The sequence below is a fragment of the Lepus europaeus genome, chromosome 22 (genome assembly GCF_033115175.1).
Source record: "Lepus europaeus isolate LE1 chromosome 22, mLepTim1.pri, whole genome shotgun sequence".
NCBI classification, from domain to species: domain Eukaryota; kingdom Metazoa; phylum Chordata; class Mammalia; order Lagomorpha; family Leporidae; genus Lepus; species Lepus europaeus.
The window spans coordinates 36,214,906-36,239,875 of NC_084848.1; the positions used below are offsets into that span (position 1 = coordinate 36,214,906).

The 24,970-nt window shown below is 52.4% G+C and overlaps 1 protein-coding gene across 1 annotated transcript in view; it reads right to left on the reverse strand.

Annotated features, from left to right (window-relative positions):
* The window catches only part of FNTB (farnesyltransferase, CAAX box, beta), a 92,368-nt gene that overhangs the window by 46,142 nt on the left and 21,256 nt on the right, over positions 1-24,970 (reverse strand). The window contains exons 2-3 of the mRNA XM_062181381.1: positions 15,358-15,422; positions 1,909-1,981 (exon numbers count right to left, since the gene is read on the reverse strand). Coding sequence (XP_062037365.1) covers positions 1,909-1,981; positions 15,358-15,422 — 138 coding nt within the window. The remainder of the gene's footprint in view (positions 1-1,908; positions 1,982-15,357; positions 15,423-24,970) is intronic.

Below are 24,970 nucleotides of genomic sequence, written 5' to 3' on the forward strand. Positions count from 1 at the left end.
GAGAAATTATCCTTTTGCAGATTACTAAAATAGTGTCCGAGCTGAGACAAAAAACCTAGATTTCTGGACTCTCAATCCAGTGCTCTTTCCTTTGACCTAAGCTGCTCTCAACAAAACTCTGCTGACAGCCCATGCTGTGGCTAACCCACCACCTGGAGGCGGCCTGGTGTGGTGATGCTGTGTGGGTTTGACCTGCTCTTGTTCTTGCAAGCTTACTGGCTTTGGGCAAACAACTTGACCTTGCTACACCTATTCCCTTAGCTGCAAAAAAAAAAGACTGACCTCCCTCATGGAGCAGTTAGAAGTACATGGGAGGGATCATGGTAAGTTTTCAGCACACTGTTCAATAAACCGTTAGCTGCTGTCGTATGAACTGATCACGGTGGATGGGGCCCTAACTGCTGGGACTTGAATCAAGAATTGAAAACCAACAGCCCACAGGACAAACTCGCCCATGGAGATGTTTAATGGTTGAAATGTTTCATTGTGAACAGGGGTCGCTAGAAGTTTGGATTTCCAGCTTCATTTGGAAAAAAAAATAAATTTAAGACCTGGCAGCCCTGGATCTGCAGCCCCAGGAGGGCAGCAGCTGGCAGGTGCAGGGTCAGCACAGGGGGCCACAGGGCAGGTCTCGGTTTCTACTTTGCCCCCTCCCCCCTCTCACATGGCTGGCTTAGGTCCTCCAGGCAGCTGAGCTGGCAACGCCCTGCCATCCATGATCAAATGCAGAACTTCAAATGAAAAGCAGATTACAAGCAGAGCTGCTCTGTGTAGAGAGGGCGCAGCTGGAAGATGAGAGCCCACCTGCTCCTGTTCTCCCTTTCCTTGCCTGCCACTCAACCCCGCCCACCACCCACCACCATCACAGCACTGAGGCTGCGAAGCCACAGCTCTGCAGAGTGTGTTTGAAGAGCTGCTCTGGCTTTGGGCCTCCACGTGAACCTCCAGCGCTCTCTGGGTTTCACAGACAAGGGTCCTTCAAAAAAGTCCGTGGAAAATGGAATGAGAAGGTAAGTCTGTTTTGGTGCGCAAAAAAAAAAGTTTGCAATCCATGTGTAATTTTTCATACATGTGCATTTTCCATGAACTCTTGAAGGCCCCTGGCGCTGCTCTGTGGCCCACGTGAAAAGGGGACCAGTTTATAGGGCAGGGGTGGGGAACCTCTTTTCTGCCCAGGGCCCTTTGGATATCTATCACACCATTCAAGGGCCAGGTACAATTCAACTTAAAACTCAGCCTGCTGTGTAGCTTGATTGCATTTTTTAATTTAATTTAATTTAATTTAATTTTTGACAGGCAGAGTGGATAGTGAGAGAGAGACAGAGAGAAAGGTCTTCCTTTTTGCCGTTGGTTCACCCTCCAATGGCCGCTGTGGCCGGCGCATCTTGCTGATCCGAAGCCAGGAGCCAGGTGATTCTCCTGGTCTCCCATGCGGGTGCAGGGCCCAAGCACTTGGGCCATCCTCCACTGCACCCCCAGGGCCACAGCAGAGAGCTAGACAGGAAGAGGAGCAACCGGGACAGAATCCGGCGCCCCGACCAGGACCAGAACCCGGTGTGCCGGTGCCACAGGCGGAGGATTAGCCTGTTAAGCCATGGCGCCGGCCTTGATTGCATTTCAACTCCCACCTGTGGTTGCCCTGGCAGGGACAGAGCCAATGATTTTGTGGCCCTCAGGCTGATGTTCCCCACCTAGGTTACAGGGCAACGGGTTAGGACAAGCAGGCCACTGGCTTACAGCTGCTGTCAAAGGGGTCTTAGTGTGCAGACCCTCAAGCCCCAGCCACCAGGGGTGTCCCACTTGCTCTGGGAGGACGACAAGACTGGAAGCGCCCAGTGCTGTCCCTTTCAGAAGAGGGAGTCCCAGCTCAGTGACCGCCAGCCGGGGGCTCCGGGGCACTGTGTTTACCTCATAGGCGTCTGTCAGCTGTCGGAGGCCTCTTTTCAGATAGTGGAAATGCTTCTCCCTCTGCAGGATGAGCCTGGAAAGACAGAGCGCGTGTCAGTCTACGCTGCCAGCGGAGGTGCCCACCCCACGCGTGGACACGCTCAGCTGAGGGCGGGCCCCGACAGTCGCCAAGCCGGCAACCCGCAGGTCCTTCAGCTCCGGAGAGCCACTAGCCACAGGCATCTCTGAAGTGTCCACAAATCAGGCCGGTGAAGCTTCCAGTGAGACCGTCTCCTACAGGTGCCGGCTTGGGCCCACGTGGCCAGGCAGTGACAACCCACTCACCAAGTGCCCCCACGATCCAACAGAGGACAGGTAACCATGGCTCCCCACGCTGCAGACACGTAGCACCTGCACCTCGCCACTTCCCCGCCTTGGCTAGCCGCTGTCACCTCAGGCTTTCTTCTGTGATAACTTCTTCGGGGTCCGGAGGTGGGACCCTGCCCGCCCCCTGGGTTATCCATCTAATTCCCTCCCTGCAATGCCACCTCCCACGTGCTGCCCGTGGGCCTGGCCACAGAACTGTGTCTGGACTCTGTGGCCCGTGGTGCCCCGTGCACTGACATCAGCAATGCTGGGAATGTGCTGCCCATGGCCACCTGCACAGCCACGCAGAGGGGCCTGCGTGGTTACGGAAGGAAGGGAAAAGCATGGAATATCAAGACATTCGCTGTGCTTACTGATTACAGAAAGCAAAGAGCGGCCCCTTCCCAAGGGAGCCACGCAGACAATTATCTGCTGAACTCCCTCCTACCGCACTGTGCTCAGAATAGGATCATTAACGAAGCCTTCATCCCCCCAAAACGTCTTCCAACCAACCCAGTACGGGGACGGGGAAAGCACATGCATGGCTATGCTACAAAAAGGCACAATGGGTACATTTAATGAGGCACCTCCTGAACAGAGGTGACCGGGGACGTTTGGGAGGAAGGCAGAATGAGAGGTGGGGGGCCCTGGCAGAGGGAGAACAACTCAGTTCAAGCTTAAAAAGCTTGCGCATTACAGGGGTAGTGTGTGCAAGACGGCTGACGGTGGGGGATCCTGGCCTAAACAACGAAAGGGCACCGCAGAGAAGGCGGGGGAGGCCTACTGCACGGGGCGGGGACATGATGAATCTTTACTCCATTTAGTGCAAGGTGACCACGGCTGCGCCTCCCAACAAGTGCCTGAGAGCAGCAGGTGCTCAGTATGCGTTTACGGCTGAACTCGGCAAATGCACTACACTGGGCAGAGATGGGGCAGAAAGATGGGGCGAGGGGCCGGTGCTGTGGCATAGGGGTTGAGCCTCCTCCTGCAGTGCCGGCATCCCATATGGGCACCAGTTATAGTCCCGGCTGCTCCACTTCCGATCCAGCTCTCTGCTATGGCCTGGAAAAGCAGAAGATGGCCCAAGTGCTTGGGACCCTGCACCCGCATGGGAGACTCGGAAGAAGCTCCTGGCTCCTGGCTTTGGATTGGCCCAGCTCCAGCCGTTGCAGGCATTTGGGGAGTAAACCAGCAGATGGATGGACGACCTCTCTCTGTAACTCTACCTCTCAAATAAATAAATCTATAAAATAAAAAGAGGGGGGAGGCAAGGAGCCCTGAAGAACCAAGCAAGTGGGAGGTCCTCAGGGTAAGTGTGTCGACTTTAGGACATGAAGATCTGAAGGCGCTGGAGGTGTACTGGGATGAGGATGCAATCAGGCTGCTGGGGACACCTGTGCTGTGGTTTGTACCCTCCAGAAAGGCACGCTGGAATCTGATGCCCGAGGTGACAGGGCCTCGAAGCATGGATGAGGTCACAAGGGACTGGTGCCCAGCTTCTGGTAGCCGGGAGTTCCCCTTGCTCTGACTCTGCCCATGCACCCCAGCAGCACAGGCGCTTAGAGAAGTAGAGCAGCTGCAGGTGCCACACACGCTGTTGGACTTCCTGCCTCCACTCCCTGAGATACAACAAACCTTCTCTTTATAAACTACCCAGTCTCGGGTATTCTGGTGTACGCCAGCAGCTATAGCACCAGACAACATGGGAGACTCGGGAGGGATCCAGGTTACACCCACAGGCACAAAGACTCCTCTGCACGCGAGTGACAAGTGGAGCTGTAGAAGGCGACCGTGGGGAGGAAAAGTCTGGACAGAAATGGGAAGACCCAACCCGAAGGGCTCACAGAAGGACGAGGAGTGCCGGTGAAGCCAAGACACGCAGGGGAGGGTCAGAGGCAGGGCCAAGCACAGGTGGTAAAGGAGAGAATCTCACAGGTACTCAGCAGCGGCAGGTGCAGCGGCAGGGCTGAGGGAAAAGGCAGCAGAGCACATTGCGCTCGGGGAGTGGCAAGGGCAGACTCGGATTCTCCGAGAGGCTCGGTGGCCAGGAGGTGCAGCACAGGGGCGCGTGCCGACTCTCCCTAGAGCACAGTCCAGAGGTGGACACAGTCAGGGAGTGGCACACAGGGCCCTGTCCGACAAGGCTGTGCCCAGGGCAGCATGAAGGCTGCTGGCAGCACACAGGAAGGCACGGAGGAGCAGAAAAGCCTTCCCAGAGGCTAAGACTGGGAGGACGCGAGTGACCAAGCAAAACGGAGAGGGCTGGGACCAGAGCTGTGGCGCAGAGGGTTAACACCCTGGCCTGAAGCACAGGCATCCCATATGGGCACCGGTTCGAGACCCAGTTGCTCCGCTTCCTGTCCAGCTCTCCGTCATGGCCTGGGAAAGCAGAAGATGGCCCAAATTCTTGGGCCCCTGCACCCCTGTGGGAGACCTGGAAGAAACTCCTGGCTCCAGATCGGCACAGCTCCAGCCGTTATAGCCATGTGGGGAGTGAACCATCAAATGGAGGACCTCTTTCTCTCTCTGTGTAACTCTTTCAAATAAATAAATCAATCTTTAAAAAAAAAAAAAAAACACGAAGAGGGTGCCACGGCACCTGCAAGTGGATTTGAGTCGGACTGCAGAGGTGCAGAGGAATGAGTCACCCGGGGCTTGCAGGTGCACTCGGGAGCGTGGGCTTAGCGCCAAGGGAAAACCACAGTCATCTGCCACAGCCGGGGCGGCCCTTGAAAACCGTATGCTGAGCACAAACTGCCAGCCACTGAACACCGCTTACTGTGCGATGCCATTTGCGTGGAATGTCCAGAACAGGCACAGGGTAGACTGAGTGGTTGCCAGGGACTGGGAGTCACCTGGGGTAGGGGCAGGTGGGAGGATGTGGGCTGACAGCTACAGAATTTCTTTCTGGGGTGATAAAAAAAAAATAAAAAGCAAAAACACTTCTAAGATTTTATTTGAAAGGCAGAGTTACAGAGAGAGGGAGGGGGAAAGAGACAGACAGAGATCTTCCACCTGCTGGTTCAGTCCCCAAATGGCTGCAACAGCTGGGGCTAGGTCAGGTGGAAGCCAAGAGCTTCCTCCAGATCTCCCACATGGGTTCAGGGGCCTAAACGCTTGGGCCATCTTCTGCTGCTTTTCCCAGGCCATAAGCAGAGAGAGCTGGATTGGTAGAAGAGCAGCTGGGACTCAAACAGCGCCCATATGGGGATGCCGGCACTGTGGGCAGCAGCTTTATCTCTATGCCACGATGCCGGCCCCTGTTGTAGGTATATGAGGAGTGAACCAGTGGATGGAAGATCTGTCTCTCCTTCTTAGTTATTTGAAAGGTAGAATGACAAAGTCTTTAAATTTTATATATTCAGGCAGGGGAAAGACAAGGTCAGATCTGCATTTTCTAGATCCCCCTCCAGGGCTGCACTCAGCAGACTGCGATGGGGATGAGAGTAGAGGCAGGAGACCACAACCGAAATCTAAGTGTGCATCAAGTGGCACCTGGGAGGGGGGCCTGGGGTCGGGGGTGGCACTGGGGCTGAAGGCAGATCTCTCAGGTGGAGGCAAGGTGAGCAGGTTTGACGGCAAAAGGGAGACACCTAGAACGCAAGCGCTCAGAGAAAATCCACCCAGGAGAGTCCCCAGGAGGAAGGGGAGGCCTGGGGTCACGGGAGAGGAGACAGGCAGGAGTGTGAGGCCAGCCAGACCGAGGGCTGGGAGGCAGGAAGAGGAGACTGGGAGTGCATAGGGGTGGCCTCGCTCTTCCCGGGAACCAGGGCGTAGGCTGTGGAGGTGAACATGCGTTAGCCTGCACGAGAGGCGTGAGACCTGGTGGAAACAAGCAGTGTGGACGGTCAGCGGGCGCCGCTAGGGGATTCTTTAACTTTCCTCCACGATTTCGCTTTGGCAGAAGCGGCGAGTGGAGCTGCTGCAGGAACAACGCGCGATGGGAAGGGCAGGAAGGAGGAGGAGGCGCAGAAACGGAAGAGGAGTGGATTGCGGGGAGAGCTCCTGGTCCGCGTGCCGGCCCAGCGGAGAACCACGGCCAGGACGTCCGTGACGGGCGGGGAGGAGCAGCAGGGGCCGGGACAGCAGCAGTGAGGGCAAAGGAGAACCCACTCAAGGGGTGAGGACCAGCACAGGATTTGGGGCTGAGACGCCTGGTCTCTAACTCCCAGTGGACCCGCTCACAGTGCGGTTTTCTATGGGCAAACGCCTTTCTATCTGAAAACCAGTCAAAAGAATTCCACTGTGCCCGACACTCTGGGATGCTAACACACTGGAGAACACTCTACACCCGCGGAGGACACCAGCCGCGGCATGGAGACGAGTCAGGCAGGAAGATCGAGCTCCCTTGTCCTGCTATCCGAAGAATAAGGGCGGAGGGCTGGCACTGTGGTGTAGTGGGTAAAGCCGCCGCCTGCAGTGCCAGCATCCCATATGGGTGCCAATTCAAGTCCGGCTGCTCCACTTCCAGTCCAGCTCCCTGCTATGACCTGGGAAAGCAGCAGAAGATGGCCCAAGTCCTTGGGCCCCTGCACCTGCATGGGAGACTCAGAAGAAGCTCCTGGCTTCATATAGGGGCATCTCCAGCCATTGCGGGCAGCTGGGGATTGAACTAGTGGATGAAAGACCTGCCTCTCCCCCTGCCTCTCTGTAACTCTGCCATTCAAATAAATAAAGTAAATCTTAAAGAAAAAGAAAAGGCAGGAGTAAGGTCAGTTTGGGACTGACGAGAGGAGACTGCTCTCACTGGACACATGTCCCTTTGAAGGAATGGCTGTCAAAGGAGAAGCTGAAGTCCAATCAGAGAGAGGCTAAGGAGAGGGGCGAGCAGAGTGAAGGGTACAGGATGGGCTCCGGTGTGGGGGAGGGTTCCTTCAGTCCCCTTGGGTGTCACAGACCTTCTGGTGCAGAATTCCCATCAGCCAAGGGCTCACCTGCCCCACTGCCCTCGCCAAGTTTAGAGCTGAATTAAAGAATTCCTGCCCCTTGTCTTTTGACACATTCTCACCAGTTTCCAGTCACCAGGAATTCAAAGACCTTGGAGACAGATGCTCTCTGCCACCAGAGACTGGGAGACTTTGCCGATCGGGATCCTGATGTGACAAGAAACCACCTGGAGCCGGCGCCGCGGCTCAACAGGCTAATCCTCCGCCTTGCGGTGCCGGCACACCGGGTTCTAGTCCCGGTCGGGGCACCGATCCTGTCCCGGTTGCCCCTCTTCCAGGCCAGCTCTCTGCTGTGGCCTGGGAGTGCAGTGGAGGATGGCCCAAGTGCTTGGGCCCTGCACCCCATGGGAGACCAGGAGAAGTACCTGGCTCCTGCCATCGGATCAGCGCGGTGCGCCAGCCGCAGCGCGCTACCGCGGCGGCCATTGGAGGGTGAACCAACGGCCAAGGAAGACCTTTCTCTCTGTCTCTCTCTACTGTCCACTCTGCCTGTCAAAAAAAAAAAAAAAAAAAGAAAGAAACCACCTGGAGCCCTGGAACTCTGTGCCCGGGGAACAGTGCAGGACAGGAAGCATCAGTGCCCTGTCCCTTCAGCTCCTGCGGGATCCCTAGGGACGCGAACTGCACCGACACAACGGTGAGCCCCCCTCCCCACCCCACCCCGACCTCAGTCCCAGGGGGCCAGACCTCCGGGCTCCTGCTGAAAGGACTGAGTTCCTGCAGCTTCACCTGAAGACAAACTAGAGCCACAGTCAGGGAAAAGGAGTCCCGCCGTGACCGCGTCCACCTGGACACTTGGCGTCCATTCTCAGCCATGTAATCATATACACACACGCACACACATGCACACACCCTAATGCTAACACACGTGTGTCACTCTAACATCTTGGAAAAAGTCTGAGTGTTTTTGAGCTTCAAGGACCGCACTGCCTACTGACTGAACTCTAACTTCTCAGAGGATCATGATCCTTTTACATCAAAGGGACATACAATGGGGTCTTCAAAAAGTTCGCGGAAGTGTGTATTCTGAAAAAAACTATGCATAGATTTCTAAATGTTTCACACCAAAATAAAACTTAAATTCCATTTTCCACAAACTTTCTGAAGTCCCCTGCAGATCTAGCTTCTTCTGGTGAGGCAGGAACTGCACCGGGAGGCTCACCATCCTGTGCTCAACTGTGCTGCCCTAAAACCCATCCGGTGAAGCCCTAACCCCCAACACCACGGCTGTGTTTGAAACCAAGGCCTCGAAAGAGGCAGCCAAGGTCAACCATAGGCTGGGTCTCCAACCTGCAGGGACTGGTGCCCCTACAGGAAGAGGAGCAGACACCAGGAATGAGAGAGCCCACAGCCGCAAGAACACGCTGTCTGCGCCGAGACAAGACATGGCCTCAGGACAGACCCGGCTTGCCGGCACCACCGGATCTTGGATTTCCGGGCCCCTGGGCTGTGAGAAAGCAAATTTCTATTGTTCGAGTCACGGAGGCTGTGGTGTTTTGCTGCAGCAGCCCAGGCTGGCTCACCCCCTGCCGGTCCTATACTCTCAGTTCACCTCCAGGGAAGTCGTTTCAATGCGGGCAGTCATAGAAGAAAAGCTCCAGCTCCTCCTGCTTTCTTTCCTCAACAGCTCAGCCCCAAGGTCATGGGTTCACCGAGGCCAGCTCTGTGCAGGGCAGGGACGGGGTACAAGGGTGTCAGTTCACGGGGGCGAGGACACATCTCTGCAGAGAGGAATGGGAAGTCCATGTGTAGTCTTTTCATAATAAATTTCCACAAACTTCCTCAAGGACCTTTGTATGCATAGACTTCAAAACTTTTTTTGTACCAAAATAAACTTATCTTTTAATTCCATTTCCCACAAACTTTAAACAAATATATTTACTTTCATCTGCTTGAACAGCCAAGTGACAGAAAGAGGAAAGTCAGGTTTTCCAATTGCTGATTCACTTCCCAAATGGCTGCAACAGGTCAGGGCTGAGCTGGGCCAAGGCCAGGAGCCTGGAACTCCATCTGGGTCTCCCAGGTGGGTACCAGGGGCCAAATACTTGAGCTATCACCTGCTGCCTCCCAGAGTGCATTAGCAGGAAACTGAATTGGAAGCAGAACACCTGGCACTGGAACCAGCGCTCCAATATGGGACATGGGCATCCCAAGCAGTGGCTTAACCCACTGCACCACATGTGCCCCATTCCCTTACAAACTATTCTTTTTTTTTAAGACTTATTTGAAAGGCAGAGTTATGGAGAGATACAGAGAGAGAGACAGACAGACAGACAGAGACAGAGACAGAGATCTTCCATGTGCTGGTTCACTTCCGCAATAGCTGCAAAGGCTGGGGCTGGTCTAGGAGCCAGGAGCATCATCCAGGTCTCCCACGTGGGTGCAGGGGCCCAAGCACTTGGACCATCTTCTGTTGCTTTCCCAGGCACATTAGCAGAGAGTTGGATCAGAAGTGGAGCAGCTGGGACTTGAACCAGTGCCCATGTGGGACGCTGGCATTGAGGCAGGGGCTTAGCCTGCTGCACCACAGCGCCGGCCCCTCTCACACCCTCATATGCACGTACTGGGCAGCAACAGAAACTGTATTTCTATGGGTGAGCCCACTGGGGCTGAAGTCCCTTTGCAGCATGCCTCTAGCCAGTTCCCTCCAACCTCATCTCATGCCTTCTCTGAGCTCTGCTGTTTTCTGTTGCATGCTGTTCCCTCTGCCTGGCACACTCCGGCCAACCCCACTTACCGCACAGGTCTCAGCTTCGATGCCACTTCCCCCGAGAAGCCCTCCCTGACTTCCCAGTCTAACTCAGGTCCACCCTGCAACTCTCTCAAGAAGCCCGAGAATCACCGTGTTGTGCTCATTTGTTTAACGCCCACTTGCCCCTGACACTGAGTGCCGAGCAGGGGCAGTGCCAGGCCAGTCTCGCTCCTGTTTCCCAGGACCCAGCAGACTGCCTGGCCCCGTGTAGATCCTCCACGCATGGTTACCAAATGTGTGAAAAAGGGGACGACTTCAAATAAACACGTCAAACATGCCTCCTCCCCTAGACCGGGACCTCCCTGACAGCTACGCCTCTGACAGTGACAGGTGAAGGGGCAGGGTGTTCCGTCTCATTGGCCCCTGGGAACTTTTTTTTTTTTTGGACAGGCAGAGTGGATAGTGAGAGAGAGACAGAGAGAAAGGTCTTCCTTTTTGCCATTGGTTCACCCTCCAATGGCCGCTGCAGCCGGCGCATCTCGCTGATCCGAAGCCAGGAGCCAGGTGCTTCTCCTGGTCTCCCATGCGGGTGCAGGGCCCAGGGACTTGGGCCATCCTCCACTGCCTCCCTGGGCCATAGCAGAGAGCTGGCCTGGAAAAGGGGCAACCGGGATAGAATCCGGTGCCCCGGCCGGGACTAGAACCTGGTGTGCTGGCGCCGCAAGGTGGAGGATTAGCCCGTTAAGCCACGGTGCCAGCCGGCCCCTGGGAACTTTCTAAACCCTTGAAAGCCAGGAGCCTCTCATCAAAAAATGAGCATGAGGGGGCCAGTGCTGTGGCGTAGTGGGTAAAGCCGCCGCCTCAGTGCGGGCATCCCATATGGACGCCGGTTCTAGTCCCGCCTGCTCCTCTTCCAATCCAACTCTCTGCTGTGGCCTGGGAAGGCAGTAGAAGATGGCCCAAGTCCTTGGGCCCCTGCACCCACGTGGGAGACCCAGAAGAAGCTCCTGGCTCCTGGCTTCAGATTGGTGCAGCTCCGGCCATTGCAGCCAACTGGGGAGTGAAACAGCGGATGGAAGATCTCTCTTCCTCTCCTCCCTTTAACTCTTTCAAATAAATAAATAAATCTTAAAAAAAAAAAAAAAAAGAGCATAAGGCGATCAGCAGTAAGCCATGTGAAGAAAGGCAGGAGGGAAAGTGATGGTAGAGTGTAAGCACCGGGGAAAGAACAATTGGGATCCAGGCATCTTCCACCTGCTCAGGATTTGGGCAATTCTGGAACGGCACTGCCTATAGGAAGAGAAGAGATGGGCACCCAGCAGGGGCTAAGTGGGAGCTGCTGTGAGAGCTTCCACGTGCAACAGTCTGGCTCAGAATCACTGTCAACACAACCTCTAGGGACCATCATTCGTGTCACTTGCTCGCTTTTGCCCCAGCGAGAACAATTTATAAATCTGATGTGAAAGCGTATGGGTGCGTAGTTTGGTTATTTCAGGTTTCTTATTAAAGCTAATGTGTAAATTCATAAGGGTGTGAAATAGCAAGAAAACCCATGAGGAAGGCAAGAATCATTTTCATAGGAAAGCAGGGCACTGATACACTGAACTGGTCAAAGCAGGATCCAGATGTTCCTGGGGCAGGGCGGGGGGGGGGGGGGGGGCCGGTGTTCAGGGCAGCGGTTAAGACAACACTTGGGAAGCCCACATCTCCCGAGTCCAGCGTCCTGTAAGTGCACACCCTGGACTGAATTCCCAGCTCCTGGCTTCAGTTTGACCAGGCCTCAATGTTGTGGGCATTTAGGGAGTGAATCAGCAAATGGGAGATCTCTCTTCTCTGTCCCTCTGTCTGTGTGTGTTTTTGTGTGTGTGTGTGTGTGTGTGTGTGAGAGAGAGAGAGAGAGAGAGAGAGAGAGAGAGAGAGAAAGAGAGAGAGAAAGAGAGAGAGAGAGAGCGAGAGAAAGAGAGAGCGAGAGAGAGCGAGAGAAAGAGAGAAAGAGAGAGAAAGAGAGAAAGAGAAAGAGAGAGAGAAAGAGAGAAAGAGAGAGAAAGAGAGAGAGAGAGAGAGAGAAAGAGAGAGAGAGAGAGAGAGAGAGGGAGGGAGGGAGGGGCCCTCTGCCTTTCAAGTCAATAAAATAAATTTTTAAAGATGTTCCTTGGTACCAGCAAGTTCACTCCAGGATACCACACGCCATGCACATTTCAGAGCCTTAGAAAAAAGGAAAATCATTTCTGGGACAGGGATTAATTGTAGAGTGTGCCAACATTCGTTCCCAGCCTTGAATCTGAGCCAAACCTGCTATCCAGCTTTGGCTCTAGAAGGCTGTGAACAGGACGCCTGCTCCGGCCTCACGGCGGGCGTCCCTGGACCCGTGTGGTTCTGTCACATCTGATCAGCATCACGGCCTCAGAAACACAAACCAGCCCCGTGGCCCAGACTCCCTGCTGGCGCCTGAACAAGCACTTTAGCCAAGGGAAGGTCTGCTCCTGCGTGTACGGTCAGACGTTTTAAATGTTGACTGCTAAGGTGCTCGGCATTAAAACCGGAATAATGACTTACAGTTCTGATCTATTGGCAGGTTTATTCTTATACCCAAGAATTAACTATGGGATGGCAATGCTTGGTCAACCTTCCACTGATAGGCGGATTTCTATTCTCAGCCATTTGGCCAAAACATGTAACACCGCCCACTGGCAGCCTCTGAAGCTCTCGTTTTCCCAGGTAATACTGACAGAGTGGGGAAAGGTCAGGCTCCCGAAACAGGCTCAGGGCCTTGAGATTTTCTATTTCACAGGGGTCCAAGCCCTAGAGGAGCACTTTTGTCTCCCACCCATACCTGATGCGAGACCCCATGAATCAGGGTTTTCACTCCTGTGTTGTCTTCTACCCCCACACCCCAAGACAACTTCTTCTGCCCATCCTCCCTTCCTGTCTCAGTGGGAGGCGGCCAAGGGCATGGCACTGTGGCACAGGGGGTTAAATGGTCACTAGCAATGCCAGCATCCATACCAAAGCACCAGTTCAATTCCTGGCTGCTCCCCTTCCAACCCAGCTCCCTGCAAATGCACCTGGGAAGGCAGTGAGAGATGGCCCGAGTGCTTGGTTCTCTGCCACTCATGTGGGAGACCACGATGGAGTTCCTGGCCCTGACTTTGGCCTGGCCCAGCTCTGGCTGATGCAGCCATCTGGGAGTGAACCAAGAGACAGAAGATACCTGCTTCTCTCAGTCTCTCCCTCTCTCCGTTGCTCTGTTTCAACAATAAATAAGTAAATTTTTGCATGAAAAGGGAACATGAAATAATCAGTGGTCCCTCCTGTGGGAGACACGGAGGACAGGGATCCACAGAGCCCCCAACAGTAGACAGAGCTGAGCCAACTCCTGTCAGTCACCTGACACAAAGCCCCGCCCTAGAGCAACCCTGCCCATCACCATGTGCCACACCTCTGGGGGAGCCAAGCTTGTACACACTGTGGGTGGTGGCAGGGGTAGCGCCTTGGATGCCATCATGTGTCAGGGAGCTCCTTTCTCCCGAGCTGTTGGGACAAATGGCTTTGTTTCCTAGCTTCCAGCTGTGGCTTGTGACAACAGGAGTAACTCACTTGACTAAGTTCTGAGCCTTGGGTTGATGCAGAGTGAGGTGAGCAGTTTGGGGGAAGGCCCCTCTGCTTAGCTGGTGTTTGCTGCCTTTCCTCTGCCAGGGAAGGAAGATCAAGTCAACCTTCCCACTCGTCTTTCTCTACAAGCAAACATCTCTTCCAACCATTTTGTGCTTTGGCTAATAGGAAAAAAAAAATTTTTTTTAAAGGAAATGGTAGCAAAATAGAATGATGGCAAAAGAAAAAAAAAAAAAAGATACGGAAGCAAGCAAGGCTGCAACATCTGTAACGCCCCTGGGAGAAGACGAATCAGAGGCTGGCCGGCCAGGACTTAGTCTGGTAAGAGACCTGGAGAAGTGATGAGACAGTGCCAGCGCGTTAGGCCAGCCTGCAGGCCCTACAGCCCAACCAGAGTGAATCACTCAGCCAGCAGCCTGGCCACACCTTTGAACACAGACTCTTCAAGAAAAGTGCTCTAGCACGAAGACCAAACGGTGTTACGGTGCACCAGGCTCCGCCACTGCCTGTGACACCAGCATCTCATATCAGAGCGCTGGTTTAACTCCCTGCTGCTCTGCTTCCAATCTAGCTCCCCGCTAATGAGCATGGGAAAGCATGTGTGGGAGACCTCGATGGACGAGTTCCTGGCTCCTGGCTTCAGTCTGGCCCAGCCGCAACCGTCGTGGCCATTTGGAGAGTGAACCAGCGGATGGAAGAACTTTCTCTGTCTCTCCCTCTCTCTGTCACACTGCCTTTCAAATAAATGATTTTTTTTTTTTTTTTTTTGATGACCACACAGGGTCAGCGCTGTGCCACAGCAGGTAAAGCCTCAACCTGCAGTGCTGGCATCCCACATGGGCCCCTGTTTGAGTCCTGGTGGCTCCCCCTCCAATCCAGCCCCTGCTAATGGGAAAGCAGCAGCAGATGGCCCAAGTGTTTGGGCTCCTGCAACCCATGGGGGAGACCAAGAAGATGCTCCTGGCCTCAGAGCAGCCCTGCTCCGGCCGTGCAGCCATTTGGGAAGTGAGCCAGCAGATGGAAGATCTCTCTCTCTGTCTCTAATTCTGCCTTTCAAATGAATGAATAAATCAAAAAAAAAAAAAAAAAAAAAAAGATGACCACACACGGTTTTGAATGAATCATGGCTGAAATGGATGGTCTCAGAGAAATAACTGGTGATTAAAGAGAAATACTAATAAAGGAGTGAAACAACCTTAAGAAATTACAAGGTGATACATAATAAAACATCAGGGAAATGAGAAAACAAAGGCTCAAGTTAAATAATGAAGTTCTTATGGTTTCTTTTTGGAATTCCTGACCTCCCAGGGCCCAGAAAAGTTCAACTTGCTATGCTCAGAGGCACACAAAAGGCGTTCTATTTCTCACTGGAAATCTCACCCTTAGGATCTGCTGCACAGCTACGAACAAAGACGAGGCTGGGAGAAGCTCACATTTCTGACATTTTTTCCAGACAAATAATAATTTCCATCAAAGGACTCCTTCCTGTGCCGTGCCCTGGGCTCTCCTTTCTGCGTCAAAGTGCAAACCGAGACAGGGGAACTTGGGAGTTCTTGTCGGAACCCCAGAGCAGCGGGCCGGGAGAGCACAAAAGCCTGAAAGCCCTCTGTGCCTTCAGGCCTCAGGATCCGGGCCTCACAAGATGCTCAAGTGGAGCACCTCTGCCGCCCAGGATTCTAACAGGTGAAAAGCTGGGGTCACAAGCGCCACGCCCAGATGGCCACAGGTCAGGCAACACCAGTCGGAGGCTCCCCTGTGCTCAGACAAGGCAAGGATCAAAGAAGGAGAGGCTCCACCCACAGGGTGGGGCTGGTGTCCCCCCAAGTCCTCCTCCAACTCCAACCCAGGGCTTACCTTGGTACAAGGTGGTTGAGCTTGTAAGAGCTGAAGACTTCTTGGATCTTCTCTTCTACTTTTGCCTGGTAAGGACGCAGGACATGGGAGAGAGAAAATAGAGACAGGTGAGACTTCCGACAACCTTGCCTTCCCGTTGCCACGATGCCCGCTGGCTGGACGCGCTGCCATGGTGCTGTACTTCATAGGGTGAGACTGGGTTTGCAGGCTCTGTGTGCTGGCAGCCTCAGCACAGGGGCAGGAGAGGGAGGCTCCCCGTCAGTGCTGGTGCTTGGGTCCCTGGCACCAGCCACTCAGGGAGGAGGTAAAGACAGATCCCTTTCCCGTGTGTGGGAAACCAGGAAATGCCACCCCCAAATATGCCTCCGTGACATCAGAAACTGCAGACACAGGAGCAGCTTTGAAACCAGGCTAGAAGCTAGCCTTCTGTAAGCCGAGCTGACGTTCCGAAAGAGGACCTCCCCTGAAGGGAGGTCTCCCTCTTTACCTGGGAGAGAATCAGGACCCTGAACCACAGGGGAAGGCAGTGACATCAACCGGCAACAGATCTTCGAGTTCACTGTGCGTTTCCTAACCCATCGCCTTGCCTGCAACCTCCTTCCTCCGTCTTTAGCTGAAGACGCTAACATAAGCTGGCAGTGAGGCAGACCTGCTACCAAACTTTTTTCTTTGGTCAATCTGTCTTTTCTTAAAGAGCTTCCAAGAATTTAGAAAGGGAGCAGGAAAATGGATTTTCCCCCCAATCGCCACACTTAAAAGCTTCATTTCTTGCCTGTCCTCTGAGGCCGTGTGGCCTCCCTCAAGCACACGGTTCACTTCTCCTCAGGCTCATACTTACCGTCAGACTGAACGGTCTAAGCAAAAGCATGAGAGCTGTCTACGGGAATGAGAAGAACGCCGACCGTCAGCACACCCAGGAAACGGCGCACCAGGTCGGACATCACACACGAGACTCCCCGGCCCCACAAAGCAAAGACTCTCAAAAGCCGTCAGGTCCCAGCACCAGCACACCTGGTCCACGGAGTAACGCGCGACCTCCTTGAGATTTCAAGACACAGTAGTCTCTCCCCGGGAAATTTCAGAAATGTGTCACTTATTTCTAAGTGTTGAGTTACACTGAGTCACAGCTTCTGGTCCTTTTGGCGAGTGTGCAAGAATTCCTTGTGATGAGGAGGGGAGCCACGCCGGGAATCACCCAAAGTTGCAACCACAGAGGGGCATTTGGTGCAGCAGTTAAGATGTCACGTAAACACCTGCATTTCAGGGCCAGCACTGTGGCGTAGCGGGTAAGGCTGCGGCCTGCAGTACCAGCACCCCATATGGGTGCCGGTTCAAGTCCTGGCTGCTCCACTTCCCATCCAGCTCTCTGCTATGGCCTGGGAAAGCAGTGGAAGATGGCCCACTCCCGCACCTGCATGGGAGACCCAGAAGAATGTCCAGGCTCCTAGCTTCGGATTGGCTCATCCAGTGGATGGAAGCTCGCTTGCTCGCGCGCGCTCTCTCTCTCTCTGCCTCTCCTCTCTGTGTAACTCTTTCAAATAAATAAATCTTAAAAAAAAATAAAAAGAACATCTACATTTCATATCACAAAACATGGGCTCAAGTCCTGCCTCTGCTTCTGATCCAGCTTCCTGCTAGTGCACCTGGGAAGCAGCCGGTGATGGCTAGAGTACTTGGGTTCCTGACACCCATGTGGGAAACCCACACTGAGTTCCTGGCTCCTGGCTTCAACCTGGCCCAGCCTCAGTTGTTATGGGCATTTGGGGAGCGAACCAGCAGATGGAAGACTGATCTCTCTCTTTCAAATAAAGTAGAAATAAATAGAAATTTAAAATAAAATAAAATGGCAAAAAACTTCTCATTTATATTTGGTTTTAGGAGATGCTTTGATGTTTATCTTTGAACATGAGTTTGGCTTAAGAATTTTAAATGCTTCAAAAAACAGACCTGCGTGTGTTTGGGGAAGTAAGAAAGCTGCCCCAGGTTCCTCCTAATTCCTGTTCCGTTCCAGACACTCATACACAGAACACAGACTGCACTTGTGTGTCAGGCCTTCCTGGCTGTAAACTAGAAAGGACAGAGCAACATGGAAGCGGCACACCCCAGGAACATGCTCCAAGGGAGCTCTGCCTAGGCAGACCAGTAAGAGCTGAGCAAGCAGATGCATTCCCAACCTAACAAAACCAAGTGGGAGGAAGACTCGCTTCCTGTGCCCCAGTACGAGCCTCTTCCAATCCTCAGGACCTAACCCGTTAGGGTGAAGGGAGCCTGCCTTCTCGTTAGCATCCTGAGCCAGACACCTAAGGAGAAAACCTTCGGTCCGGAACGTCTCATCTCCAGCTCCCACCTGGGTACAGAAACGGTCGAGGACCAAACGTGGATGTTAACTTCTAAACAAGATACCTGACAGCAACACAGAAACACGTTACACTGAAAAGGGAAGCTGCCGTGGCTTAACAGGCTAATCCTCCGCCTAGCGGCGCTGGCACACCGGGTTCTAGTCCCGGTTGGGGCACCGGATTCTGTCCCAGTTGCTCCTCTTCCAGGCCAGCTCTCTGCTATGGCCCGGGAAGGCAGTGGAGGATGGCCCAGGTCCTTGGGCCCTGCACCCACATGGGAGACCAGGAGAAACACCTGGCTCCTGGCTTCGGATCAGCGCGATGCGCCAGCCGCGGTGGCCATTGGAGGGTGAACCAACTCAAAGGAAGACCTTTCTCTCTGTCTCTCTCTCTCTCACTGTCCACTCTGTCAAAAAAAAAAAGGGGGGGGGGAAGCTGCTTAAAGTATTCTCTATACAATCTCCTTTCCTTTGGATTTAGTCATCCCTATTCTTAAAAAAAATAAAAATAAAAAACTTTTCATTCTGAATATTCATTTATTTTATGTGAAAGGCAGAGTTACAGAGAGAGGCAGAGAGAGAGATTTTCCATTCACTGGTTCATTCCCCAAATGGCCACAACAGCTGGAGCTGTACCGGGCCAAAGTCAGGAGCCCTGAGCTTCTCTTGGGTCTCCCACCTGGGTGCAGGGGCCCAAGCACTTGGGCCATTTTCTGCTACTTTCTCAGGTGTATCAGCAAGGAACTGGATCAGAAGTAGAGCAGCTTGGAATCGAACAGGCACCTGTATTGGGTTCCAATGTTGCAGGTGGCAGCTTAACCAGCTACCCCACAGTGTCAACCCCAAAGCAGGGTCTATTTCAATGCAGTTAGTAACAAGGTTCATACAGATATTTAGTAACTGACATGTCTGAATTCTAAAAAAAAAAAAAAAAATACCCAAGTACAACAGCTGTTCATAATGGCCAAATAATTTTCTCCAAAGAACTGGTGTATCTGTTAACAGCTTTACTGAGACACAAGTCATACACCATTCAATTCATTCATTAAAATGCACGGGGGAGCGAGTGTTTAGGCTACCAGTTAAGATGCCCACATCTCACATCAGAATACTGGGTTTGACCCCTGGCTTTAGTTTCTGACTCCAGCTTCCTGCCAGCACTCACTCTGGGAGGCAGTGGTGATGGCTTAAGTAGCTGGGTTCCCACCACCCTCAGGGGAGACCTGGATCAAGCTCCTGGTTCCTTGCTCTGGCCTCCGTCCAATCCCAGCCCTTGCAAGCAACTGGGAAGTGAACCAGCAGCCGAGAGCTGCCCCTCTGCCATTGAAATAATTTTTTTAAACATTCAGATGTGCTTTAAAGGTCTGGGCCGATGTCTTTTAGCCACTCACAGAGTGGTGCATCCATCACCACCTCAATTCATAACATTCTCAACACCCCAAAGGGAATCCCACACCTCTGGGCCATCAATCCAATCGCCCCTCCTCCCCAGTTCCCGTTAACCACTCATCCACCTTCTACCACTTGCAGATCTGCCTATTGTAGAACTTCCCATAGATGGAGCCAAACATGTGGATCTTCATGCCTGGAGTCGTTCACTTGGTGTGACATCTTCCAGACTCATCGATGTTGCACAAGGCACCCACACTCTACTATATTATTAATACTATATTGTTAATATTAATATAGGACTTTGCTGAACAACATTCCATTGCACAGTCACATCACATTTTGTCTATCAAATTATCAGTTGATGGACAGGTAGGCAGGTTCCATTTTTTGGCTGTTATACATTCTGTTATAAATGAACATGAAACTCCCAGGAGGGCACTTTGGCGTGGCTACTACTTTTTATTATTTTTCTATTATTTTCAGAACAAGAGAGAGGCAGCAAAAAGTGAGAGTGCGAGTGAGAGTGATCGACTGAGAGATCTTCCATCCACTGGGTTACTCCCCAGATGTCTGCAACAGCCAGAGCAGGGCCAGGCTGCAGCCAGGAGCCTGGAACTCCATCCAGGTCTCTCACGACTCCTAAGTATCCAACACTTCTCCCAACATTATCTCCTGCCTCCCAGGGTACTCGTTAGCAGGAAGCCGGAATCAGAAGCAGAGCCAGGACTCAAACCCAGTCACTCTGATATGGGATTTGGTGTTCATGTGGTGCCTTAACCCAGCATCACATGCCTGTCCCCGCTGAGTATTTTAAAGTGGCCAGCACTCGGGCATAGTGGGTAAAGCCACTGCCTGCAGTGCCAGCATCCCATATGGGCACCAGTTCGCATTCCGGCTGCTCCACTTCTGATCCAGCTCTCTGCTGTGGCCTGGGAAAGCAGTGGGAGATGGTCCAAGTCCTTGGGACCCTGCACCCACACGGGAGACCCAGAGGAAGCTCCTGGCTTTAGATCGGCATAGCTCCAGTGGTTGTGGCCATCTGGGGAGTGAACCATCGGGATGGAAAACCTCTCTCTCTCTCTCTCTCTCCCTCCCTCTCTCTCTCCCTTCCTCTCTCTCTCCCTCCCTCCCTCTCTCCCTCCCTCCCTCTCTCTCCCCATCTCTCTTTCTGCCTCTGCTTCTCTAACTTTGCCCTTCAAATAAATAAATCTAAAAAAAAAAAAAAGAAAAGAAAAGAAAAAAACAAAACTAAAGGACAGTGGAAGGGCTTCAAAAGCAAGGTCTCTGACCATCTCCCATCTTTCTGTTTCTCCCAAAGTGAGTCACAGAAATCAGAATTATTCTCACCAAGGCAGGTCACAGAAACTTGAACTCTTCTCCCCTGAAGTAAGCTATAAAACCTCTCCCTTCTCCTTTTACGTTCTCATTCTAGAAGGATCCTGTGCCATTCTTGGGAGGAAAGGCACTACAGAGGGAGGCCAAGAAGACTGAACAGACAGGCCCTGCTGGGTTCCCGTCAGTCTAAACCATTAGATTATGCATAAAATCCAATCATATTTTTACAAGGCTGTCCATTCTTTATCGACCCGGAGCACAAGAATAGACAATTTCCTCTGGGTCACTTCCTTTTTTAAATTTGTATTTATTTATTTATCGAGAGACAGCGAGCCACACAGAGAGAGCTTTTATTTTTGGTTCATTTCCCAAATGCCCACAATTGCCAGGGCTGGGTCGGCCAAGGCCAGGAGATCCTGGAGCTCAATGCAGGTCTCCCACGTGGAGGGCAGACACTCAACTACTTGAGCCACCACTTCCTCCGTGGGTGCAGTATCAGCAGAAGGTTGAAATCAGGAATGGGGCTGAGATTTGAACCAAAATACTCCAATATGGCATCTTAACCACGGCACCAAACACCTGCCATGGGTCTTTATTTCCCAGGGCTCCCATGCGACATAAAACTTTGATTAAACAGACGTGGTATGTTTTTCTCTTGTTCACCTATATTTTGCTTCAGGAGTGTCAGCCACAACTCTTATGATTTGTGAGTAAAGATACCACCTACAGACTACTCCGGTACAAGTTTTGGGGTGGACATGCCCCCCACCCCCATCTCTAGGAATGGCACTGCCAATCCTTTGCTGATTCCATGTTTTGCAGGGTCTTAGTCCACCTGTACAAGGATGGACTGGGTCCGAGGAAAGGTAAGTGCGCCGCTCGCCTGTTCCCGGAGACAATCAGACGCAGCAGGGAGCCAAGTCTAGCAAGAACTCGTTTACTTCGTGCGTAACAGAGCACAAAACTGCAGAGTCATTGGGGCAGGACTAAAGACCAACCAATCACTTAAACGGTCATTTTACGGGGTGATTTCTATAGGACTAGCCATATGTCTATACACTTGTTACTAGTTTTGTTACCTCCCCTGATGTTGCATAGCCAATTAGTTTTAGTGGTAAACAACATTGGATTCCGCCCACCTTACTTCCTTTGGGCACCATCTTTGAATTGCTTCATGTAACTAATTTCCCCACAATGTTTAACTCCAAAGAACGGTCGGACAGTGGTACCACTTATAACCTCACCAGCAGGTGTATAAGGGTCCCACTTTCTTCATCAACAGCTGTCATTATCTGTGATTTTGAGGACAGTCATCCTGGTGGGTGTGAAGCAGTAACTCCTTGTGGTTCTGATCTGCATCTCTCTCATAGCTAACGATGTTGGACATCTTTTTCATGGGCTTATTGGACACTTGCTCACTTTTTTGGAGCAATGGCTAGTTAAATTCTTTGCTCATTTTTAAAAATTACTGAATTGTAATAGTAATTTATATAGTCTAGATACAAGTTCCTTATCAGATAAACAATTTGCAAAAATTTCGGAACTGGTATGCTTAACAGAGAAAGGGGGCAGCGTTGTGGCACAGCAGGTAAAGCTGTCACTTGCGATGCTGGCATCCCATGTGGGAGCCGGTTCAAGTCCTGGCTGCTCCTCTTCCAATCCAGCTCCCCACTGATTTGCATGGGAAAACAGTGGAAGATGGCTGAAGTGCTTGTGCCCCTGAACCCATGTAGGAGACCCAGAAGAGGCTACTGGATCCTGGCTTCAGACTAGCCCAGCTCCAGCCATTACAGCCATTTGGGGAGTAAACCAGCAGATAGAAGATCTCTCTCTCTCCCCCCACCTCTCTCTGTAAACTCTCCCAAATAAATTAAAAAAAAAAAAATAGAAGAAGGTCATCTCAGAATAGTATACTTTTTAAGAGTACAACTTAAAAAAATTAGTAATACACCTGCAATTTTTTTAAACAAATAGTTGCGGATTAATAAAGAAGTTAAAAAAGTATTCATCTGGGGATGAGGAGACCAAAGCAATCCCCAAAATAGGCAACATCCTCTTTTGTGTCCCCTCTGCCCCACAAAGCTTGCTGATGCCGCATAAAATCTGAGCGAATGTGCTGCTGGGAAGATGCAAACAGTCTGTTCCGATTCGCAGGGCTCAAAGAGAAGAAAACAGCAGTCACGTAGAGAACAAATTAACTGGCCACTGTCCTTAGAAAGCCTTGCTTAGGGCCGGCACCGTGGCCCACTTGGCTAATCCTCTGCCTGCGGCGCCGGCACCCCAGGTTCTAGTCCCGGTTGGGGCACCGGATTCTGTCCCGGTTGCTCCTCTTCCAGTCCAGCTCTCTGCTGTGGCCCAGGAAGGCAGTGGAGGATGGCCTAAGTGCTTGGGCCCTGCACCCCATGGGAGACCAGGAGAAGCACCTGGCTCCTGGCTTCGGATCAGCGCGGTGCGCCGGCTATAGCAGCCATTTGGGGGGTGAACCAACGGAAGGAAGACATTTCTCTTTCTAACTCTGCCATCAAAAAAAAAAAAAAAAAAAGAAAGACAGAAAGCCTTGCCAAAAAGCCTGATCCCAAGCTGGCCACTGGCAAGCCTCCAGAAAGGGTCTCACCTACTTGACAAGAAAGGTTCACTGTGCCTAAACCATGTGGGTTACGCCAGAAACCAAGCCCCCACACAGAGCCTCGGGTGGGACACCACCAGGCCCTGGTCTCCCATGGTCTCCCAGTCTCCCGCCCCTAGCTTCCCTGCTTTTGTGATCACAAATCAACCTCTTACTAAAATTAGCCCACATTTTGAATTCAGGGAGTAGTACCCCAGGTCTTACCCAGTCCCTAATCGCCAGATTCCTGAGGTCATTTATCTCCCGGACAGATAACATCTCAATGTTTGGTCCTGTCGGGAGGGGCTGCTTTCCCAGGAACCTCTGGCCCCAAGCAAAAAAGTAACCACAGCCTGTGCGTAGCCCCCAGACTGACTGGAGCCCAGCTTGCCAACATCAAAATTCCCACAAGCAACGTCTCACTGAGGGAGGGGCCACAAGCACTAGACCAACCAGGAACTCGGACTTGAGCTGAACCACACACCTCTCCTCCCCAGTGTCAATCTCTAAGAACCTTTACCCCTGACGCCTTGGGGAGCCCAGGAATTAAGCAACAGCTGGCTCCCCACTCTGCAACAAATACCTACTGATCCGCCTGCTGCACACTGGACAAGCGGACTCAGTTTTGGGGGGTTCTTGAGCAAATCCTCCAATCAGTTTTGGGGGTGTTCTGGAACATGCTGAACCAGCTGCCTCCCTTCTGAGATGTGTGAGGCAGAGGGTGCCCGTGTGACCAGCTCCCAGTGAAACTGCAGACTCCAAGTCTCCAAGGAGCTGCCCTCGAGTACACCACTGTGCACACGCCACCACGGTACCACGCCGGAGGAATGCAGGGTGCCCCAATAGGCCACTCCGGAATACGCCACTTGTCATACAGAGGATTTTAAGCTAAACGCCATGGAGAACCAGGAGATGCAGGAAAACCAGGCACAAGGTTTTCATTTTGTAAAGGAAATTTATATTTGCAAAGGAAAACCCTGTGTATAAAAAGTGCCTTTTTCCTGTGAACCAGGAAGAGGGCGACTGTTCTCAGCCATGGAGAAGGGGCCGACGTAACTGCTTCCCACACCGCACTCCCTGACTCTCCATTACAGCACCTCTCTTGGTTATCTCCCCATAACTTGCTCCCCTGCTCAGAAGTCCCAAACCCTCTTCTCCATGTAGGCTGTGATGCGATGGAGCCATTCCTTTGGGTTACTCACCCCTGGGGGCTCCCGGGTGTACCTGTGTGCACACGCTAACACATCTCTTTCCCTCGCTCACCTGTCTTTCTCCAGTCTGACCAGTCCACCTGACACAGCCCCACCCAGAGAACCTCAGGTAGGCGGGGGTCAGGGGACTCTCTCCTCCCCTACAGCCCACCGAGAGTGGACTCGGGCAGCTTGATTCTGCGCTCCTTTCCAGCTCTACCCACGCCCCTTTGCCCTCTGCTGGTTCTGCTTTATAACCTTTCACTGTAATACATCTTAGAACCACAGTTCTTGTAGAGAGTCACTGAGCCTACAGGTGGTCTTAGGGCCTCTAAAACACTGGTAAAGAAAGGGAAATTTAGCCTTCGGACAGAGTTAGGGGGAGCAGTCATAACAACTGCAAGGCCTATATTTAAATTCCTTCCTAAAAATTTTTAAAATCTTCACTGTACATGTGGACGCAGGGAGGTGGGTTGGCACAGCGGCTAGGATACCTGAGGCAGGATGGATCGAGAGCTTCCTTGGTGAAGACAGGACAGGCAAGTACTTGGCCTAGGCTGGCGACCTGGCACACGGCAAACATTTATAAACAAGAAACAGGCCCTTTTCACCAATATGCAGCCGGACCCCAGCCACCTCCTTGCACTGGGCAGATGAGCAAAAACTGGTTTTTCCAAATCCAGCAGCTACCTTGACCTCGGACCAACCTAATAGTAAAACACCACCCTCCTGGGAGGAGACTTGAGATGCTAA